We start from the raw sequence: 7,781 nt of genomic DNA on the forward strand, positions 1-7,781 counted from the left end.
ACAAGATCAGACATATAAATCATATATTCATGTTAGACTTGAGCCATAGACACTAATTAACAACTTTATAAGTTAAAAACATCAAGAACACAAAAGCTAGTGATTTTAGAAAGTTACCCAAATGAGATGTAATCGGTATGGAATCGAAGAGGAAGTTGCAAGGAGTTCAAATATGTAATTTGTTTTGATTGAAGCTTTCTTGAATGAATTTAGATGATGATTCCTTTGTTTGGAGAATTGAAAGAAAAATGGAAAGTATGAAGAGAAAAGGAAAAATGAAAATGAAAAAGATGAATGGATGGGAGTGGTTTGACCACTTTGACCTAGTCAAAAGTTTGATCACATGGCAAGATTGGTCCCTCAAGTTTTAATCGGGTGCGTGAATTACCTAAACGAGATAATTTAAAACGCGTATTAACGGGAGGTGTTATAAACATATTACGTACTTTAAATAATTAAACCGAAAAGTAAATGGAAAAAGGCGGGATGTTACAATATGCAGACTGCAAGATCCCGCCGCATGACTCGGGCCGAACCGGCCTAGTTTCAATTAAAGGTAACAATCCACATCTATTACTATAGCCGTCATGTTTACCTTAATATTTTGATTTCTCTTCAGAAGACAGTGACAAAACTTATTTATACGCCACCAAACTCTTTTAGATGATTGTACACTACAACATTATACATCCTCCGTTTCAATTATATTGTCTACTATTTTTTTCTGGTGTCCTATATTAATTGTCTACTTTTATAAATGAATAAGAATAATGTGATTAAATTTATTTATGCTCCGACTTTATACATGTAAAATAAAAAGATACGTATAAAGTAAGGGTTAAGATTTAAAAGTTAACGAAAAAAAATATTTGTAACATGTGTTTTTTCATAAATTACGTATTTTTTGTTTATAGTCAATAGACGATAAATTTGAAATGAAGGGAGTAATGATTGTGTGATGGTGTACATATACTTTTAAGGTATGGAGATTGGTGTCTTCCCCATAAAAATAATTGCCGTTTCATTTTCACACCACAAAATTACACCTAACCCCCCTTAAGAATTCAGCACATGCCATTTCTCAGGGGTAGAATCTGTAAATTTTGAGGGTTTTAAATGCAAATTTAATTTCTTATTTAATTAAATAAACAAAACCCACCATAAACTTCAACGACCCTTATCTTCCTACTCGAGGCAAGTTAATTATCACCGCTACCACCATTAAACTTGAAATAATTTTTGGAACAAAACGAGACTAACTACGTTCAAAACGGACAATTTTTCAAAAACGGTACACGCATCTACATCTAAAACAGGTCTTAACACATGGACTGTTTCTCCTTCTGTACATACACAACGCTACGTTAAATATGAATATGCAGACTACAAGATCCCGCTGCATGGCGCGGGCCGAACTGGCCTAGTTTCAATTAAAGGTAACAATCCACATCTATTACTATAGCCGTCATGTTTACCTTAATATTTTGATTTCTCTTCAGAGAACAGAAGACAGTGACAAAACTTATTTATACACCACCAAACTCTTTTAGATGGTTGTACACTACAACATTATACACCCTCCGTTTCAATTTTATTGTCTACTATTTTTTTCTGGTGTCCTATATTAATTGTCTACTTTTATAAATGAATAAGAATAATGTAATACAATTTATTTATGCTTCGACTTTATACATGTAAAATAAAAAGATACGTATAAAGTAAGGGTTAAGATTGAAAAGTTAACGAAAAAAATATTTGTTACATGTGCTTTTTCATAAATTACGTATTTTTTGTTTATAGTCAATAGACAATAAATTTGAAATTAAGGGAGTAATGAATGTGTGATGGTGTACATATACTTTTAGAGTGTTTCCAACGCGGCGTCAGATGGGCCCGCGTCAGACTCACTGGCAGTAGGTGATGCCCCTGACGCCATTAACGGGGCGTCAGATTTTGACGCTTGAGGGCGTCAGTCTAAGTTTGACTGAAAAAAGGGGCTTCAAATGGTGTGATGGCTTCATCTGATTGGATGGGGTAATATATCCGTTACCCAACGGATATATACCCGTTTTTTTGTTTTGTTTTTTTTTTTAAAAAAAAATTCAATTTTTACTCCATTTTACTTCTATTTAAACCCCAACAATCATATCAATTTTCACACAATTCATTTTTACTTACTCTATTTTTTTCTACTTTTTATTTTTTTCACAAAAGTCTCTTAGTTTACAAATGGGTTCGAGGTTACGGGGGTCTAATTCTGACTCCGAAGATTTGTGGATTGTTCAATTAATTTAAGAAATAGAAGATGATGATTCCGAAGTCGAATCGGCACCATCTATTCTGAGAGTTAGAGGTTACATCCCTAGGGAACGGGAGGTTGCTGTACAACGTTTGTGGAATGATTACTTTTGTGAGACGCCAAAATATCCACAAAGAAAATTTAAACGTCGTTTTCGCATGCGCATACAATTATTTCTCCAAATAGTGCAAGGTATTACTACTTTCCAAAGTGATAATATGCAAGAATATTTTAGTTACTTTTCTCAAGGATTTGATGCTATCGGAAGGCCTACATTTACTACTTTACAAAAATGTATGTCGGCTATACGTCAATTGGCGTATGCCACCACTCCCGATATGTGGGATAACTATTTGCAAATGAGTGAGCAAACATCAATACTATGTCTAGATTACTTTTGTATGTGTATTATTACATTGTACAAAAAAGAATACATGCGATCTCCGAATGCACACGATGTTGCTAGATTGTATAGTGCTCACGAGGAGAGACATGGGTTTAAGGGTATGCTCGGTAGTATAGATTGTATGCACTGGGAGTGGAGGAATTGTCCTGTTGCTTTAAAAGGACAATACACTAGGGGTGATCACAAGAAACTGACCCTTATGCTTGAAGTTTTTGCTTCTTATGACTTGTGGATTTGGCATGCTTTTTTTGGGATGGCGGGTTCCAACAATGATATCAACGTTTTGAACCAATCACCTATATTTGATAAACTTAAGAACGGAACATTTCCATCTGCACCATTTGAGGTAAATGGGCATGAATATAGCAAAAGGATATTACCTTGCGGATGGTATATATCCCGATTGGGCAACTTTAGTTAAAGGATATTCATGTCCTACTGAAGAACCAACGATTAAGTTTACAAGATTTCAAGCTTGTGCCCGAAAGGATGTAGAGAGGGCATTTGGGGTTCTTCAAGGTCGTTCTCATATTATACGCCTAGCTTCACGAAGTATGAGCGTTAACAGGATGCGAAGAGCGATGGAATGTTGTCTCATATTACATAACGTGATACTTGAAGATAACGGCTTCGCACTTTCTAAATGGGAAGAAAGATTTACTACCGAAGTAATGGAAAATGGTATGGAACGTATACGAAACAGAGGACGGGATCAAGATATCATCGCAAGAGAAATAAGGGATCGAGATCTGCACAACCAACTCACCGAGGATTTAGTCGAGCATATTTGGAACCTTCCACCGACTTTTCGCAATGCGAATTAGTTTTTTTTTAATCTATGTAATCGTCAATCTATGTACTTTTAAATTCTTATCAAAAATTAATTATGTATTTTTTTAATGTTATTTATTTTATTTTGTTGTATTTATTTACCATTTTAATGTAATTTCTTTTATTTTGTTGTATTTATTTACCATTTTAAATCATTTGAAAAAAAACAAAAAACCTGGTGGACCCTACTGAATTTGACACTGGCATTTGACATTTGGGGTTATTGGGGGGTCAAAATTTGACACTGCCATGTCACAGGCAGATGCACTTTTTGAGCCAATAAGTACAAATCTGCCTGTAATGTCACAGGCAGGGTTAGAAACAGTCTTAGTAGTACACAAATCATCATTCATCATCCATTTTTAAAACATTGTTCATTTCATATTGATTTCTAACGATCATATTAAAAATCATATGTGATTGAGAAATATCTTTAAAATAGATATGTGATAAATTCACTGTTACTTAATTTATCATAATCATAATAGGATCAATCATGTAATCACAAATTAATAACAAAGTCATTAAAGTAAAACTTATTTGATGATGGAAGAATCGATTTAGAGTTTAATGATGAGGCCATTAGGATTAATCAATTTTATTATTGATGCCAATAATCCGATGGATGGATTCTTCTCTTGAATTATGGTGTTCTTGATAATCAGAGAAAAGAGAAATACGTGATTTGGAAACATACGTGAAAAAGACCACAACCATAATATTTATATAATAGTTATTACGGTTATTTCCATCAAATAACTGTATATTTATTTAGGGTATAAATTATCAAGTTAGGCAAACTTAAAGGTTGTAATATGACAAATGGTCAAAGGCCATTTACTAATAGGATACGTTTAACATTCTCCCACTTGGTCGAGTTACCATTTATAGATAAACTAAATTAGGTTGACCAAGTTTATCTTACTTATCATAATTTCATATAGCACCAAAGCAAAAGGATAGAGCCTTACGTGTCGCGTTTGACACGGGACCCCCATCAATCATACTAATGGTACTAATATAAAATGTATGACTTCTTTAAGCGAAAATGACAAGAGCATAATGTGGTACACAACATTAGTTTGTTTATAATGAAAGTTAAGTGTACACATTTGAAGTAAATATAGACAAACAAGACATTATAGTGAAGGACATTGTCTTAAATCGCTTTCATTAAGAGTTAAATGTTATCATGAAACAGTACACTAAGTACAACATCATGTAAGGTCTCAACGAAATCCCATTTTAGTCACGTGACTCGTAAAAACATTGGGTGGTAGACCTTTAGTTAGAGGATCCGCAAGCATTTTATTAGTTCTAATGTGCTCCATACATATACGTTGTTCATCCACTCTTTCACGTATGAATAAGTACTTTGTATCGAGGTATAAACCAGCTTTAGTCGAAGTGCTACTATTCGAGAAGCTCACAGCTGTGCTATTATCACAGTAATCTTCAATGGCTTTGAGATGGAATTAACAATTTTGAGTCCAGTGATCAAGTTTTTCAACAACATTGCTTGACATGTCGCATTATAAACCGCAACATACTCAGCCATCATCGTTGAGGTCGTCGTTAGCACTTGCTTCTGACTCTTCCAAGAAATATGCCTACCTGACAACATGAAAATATATCCCATAGTCGACCTACTAGTATCTTTGCATTTCGCAAAGTCAGAATCCGAGTATCCAATGACTTCAAGGTTTTCGGTTCTAGTCTAGGTTAATTTGTACCCTTTCGTTTCTTTAAGATATCGCAATACTTTCTTAGCAGGTTTCCAATGATGTAGGCTAGGATTAGATTGAAATCTGCCTAACATGCCACATATATATGCGATATCTGATCGAGTACAAACTTGAGCATACGTTAAGCTTCCTACTACAGAAGCATAAGGAATTCGCTTCATTTCCTCATGTTCTACCTCAGTTTTTGGACATTGATGAGATCCAAAAGCATCACCCTTAACTACGGGGATCGACTGTGGGGGAGGAATGTTGCATACTGAAGCTATTGAGTACGCGTTCGATATATGCCATCTGAGACAATCGTAAAGTCCCATTAGCTAGACCTTGGTGAATTTCAATTCCCTATAACATAAGAGGCTTCGCGAAGATCTTTCGTGTCAAAGTTTCTTGAAAGGAAATGCTTTGACTCGTGAAACAAATCAACATTATTACTTTCTAAAAGGATATCTTCAATGTAAAGCACAAGTATAATAAAGTTGCTCCCACTCATTTTGAGGTACATGCATTGATCTACCTGATTTTTGATAAAGTTGTGTTTCTTCATTACTTCATCAAATTTTAAGTACCACTGACAAGAAGCTTACTTAATCCCATAAATAGATTTCTTGAGTTTACAAACTAAGTGTTCCTCGCCTTCGGATATAAAACCTTGAGTTTAAGCCATGAACACATCTTCATGTAAATCTGCATTAAGAAATGTCGTTTTGACATCCATTTGATATAACTCCAAGTCAAAATGAGCTACTAAGGCTATTACGATCCTTGGAGAGTCTTTTCATGATACATGAGAAAAGGTTTCCTTATAATCAATGCTCTCTTTTTGAGTATACCCTTTTGCAACTAAACGAGCTTTATAACGCTCAACATTTCCATTTGGGTCAAGTTTAGTCTTAAAGACCCACTTGCATCCAACGGGTTTTGCACCCTTTGGTAGTTCAGCAAGTTCCCAAATGTCATTTTTGCTCATTGAGTTCAACTCATCATTCATTACTTCTCTCCAATGAGCTGATTGGTCACAAGTAATGGCTTCTTCATATGAATCAGGGTTATTACATTTCCCTAAGTCAAAATCAGCATCATTCAAATATGTATAATAATCCTCAAAAATTCGTGGGCTGCCTTTGTCGTTGTAACCCACGCAACGGCTGTTGAGTTTCTTGTGGTTCAACATTAATCACGGTGTCAGGTTCAGTTTCCTCGACGTTATTTGGATGATCATTAAAAGTTAAATGATCATTCGAGCTGTCAAGTGACGTACTAATCGAGATGGGCACATGAATTATTGGTGTCTCATATCGAGCCTCTTGAAGCTCAATTTTTCTATGTGAACCACTTCCACTGTTGTTAGACTTCTTAATAAACTCAGCATTGCATGTCTCGATAATTCTGGTACTATGAGACGGGCAATAAAATCGGTAATCCTTTGATCATTCTGGGTACCCAATAAAGAAGCAACTAATGGTTTTCAAGTCCAGTTTTCATGATTTAGGATTGTATATCTTTGCTTCGGCTGGACATCCCCAAACCGTAAATATCGTAAGCTAGGTTTCCTTCCTGTCCAAATTTCATATGGTGTTTTTGGGATAGAATTTGAAGGAACTCTATTAACGATGTGAATAGCAGTTTTCAATGTCTCGGTCCAAAAAAATTTTGGAAGGTTTGAATTTGCTAACATACTTCAAACCATGTCCAAGGGTGCGATTTCTCCTCTCAGCAACACCATTTCGCTGAGGGGTACCTGGCATGGTATATTGGTTAATAATTACATGATCTTTGCAAAAGTCAAAGAAAGATCCAGGAGGTTGACCAAGACGTGTCTAGACTAATAATGATAAGCAGGTAATTTCCTAAGGATGATAAGCAGATGATTTTTGACTAGAAATGATAAGCAAAACTTTTGACATGCAGACACGGTCGAAGTCCAGACTCACTAATGCATCCTAACGACTTATCAGTTAGACACACTAATGCAGACCTGGTTCGCTAAGACCACCGCTCTGATACCACATGTCAATACAGTAGGGACAACCACCGTCCCACCCAGTGCCTTCCCAGCTAACTGCCTGGTGACACTGAGTGTACCTCAGATACTAATTTTAGGGCCTGCCTCTCGGCTACTGCCAACCCTCGTAAGGGATCGCAAGGAGTAAGAGCCAATGCTTTGCCACAGGTCATACTGTGAGAACCTCCTTTACGACTAACCCGCCACACATGGACGCGGTTATACCAGCTCTGATACCACATGTCAGGACCCATCCTAATCTATAAGAACGAATACAATAACATATGATTACATCACGAGTTATTTGACCTTTATATGATACATTTTACAAACATTGCAATCGTTTTAAAAGACAATCTTTCATTACATCGAAAGTTGACAGGCATGCATACCATTTCGTAATATCCACCTATAAATGATCTAATCTGTCAGTTACTTAATCATAATCTTTATTGAACTCAACGACTTGAATGCAACGTCTTTTGAAATATGCCATGA

The 7,781-nt window shown here is 35.6% G+C and overlaps 2 protein-coding genes across 2 annotated transcripts; one reads left to right on the forward strand and one right to left on the reverse strand.

Moving 5' to 3' along the window:
- The first annotated feature begins 2,517 nt into the window (after positions 1–2,517).
- Positions 2,518–3,529, forward strand: LOC139870703 (uncharacterized). Its single transcript, XM_071858486.1, has 2 exons — positions 2,518–3,095; positions 3,274–3,529. Exons 1-2 carry the CDS (start codon positions 2,518–2,520, stop codon positions 3,527–3,529), a joined length of 834 nt encoding a protein of 277 aa, XP_071714587.1.
- A 2,527-nt stretch (positions 3,530–6,056) lies between these two features.
- On the reverse strand, positions 6,057–7,026 carry LOC139870705 (uncharacterized). Its single transcript, XM_071858488.1, has 3 exons — positions 6,959–7,026; positions 6,420–6,619; positions 6,057–6,340 (listed from the first exon to the last, which is right to left on the reverse strand). The coding sequence occupies exons 1-3, from the start codon at positions 7,024–7,026 to the stop codon at positions 6,057–6,059; spliced, it is 552 nt and encodes a 183-aa protein (XP_071714589.1).
- Positions 7,027–7,781: the final 755 nt, after the last annotated feature.

Source organism: Rutidosis leptorrhynchoides, chromosome 10 (assembly GCF_046630445.1).
Source record: "Rutidosis leptorrhynchoides isolate AG116_Rl617_1_P2 chromosome 10, CSIRO_AGI_Rlap_v1, whole genome shotgun sequence".
Classification (NCBI taxonomy): domain Eukaryota; kingdom Viridiplantae; phylum Streptophyta; class Magnoliopsida; order Asterales; family Asteraceae; genus Rutidosis; species Rutidosis leptorrhynchoides.

Coding starts and splice junctions, on each gene's coding strand:
- LOC139870703 (XM_071858486.1), top strand. CDS start 2,518: ATGCAAGAATATTTTAGTTACTTTTCTCAAGGATTTGATGCTATCGGA. Junction 3,096..3,273: donor AGGATATTACCTTGCGGATG/GTATATATCCCG, acceptor GAGCGTTAACAG/GATGCGAAGAGCGATGGAAT.
- LOC139870705 (XM_071858488.1), bottom strand. CDS start 7,026: ATGCCAGGTACCCCTCAGCGAAATGGTGTTGCTGAGAGGAGAAATCGC. Junction 6,620..6,958: donor ACCCTTGGACATGGTTTGAA/GTATGTTAGCAA, acceptor GTCTAACAACAG/TGGAAGTGGTTCACATAGAA. Junction 6,341..6,419: donor AGAAACTCAACAGCCGTTGC/GTGGGTTACAAC, acceptor ATTTTGACTTAG/GGAAATGTAATAACCCTGAT.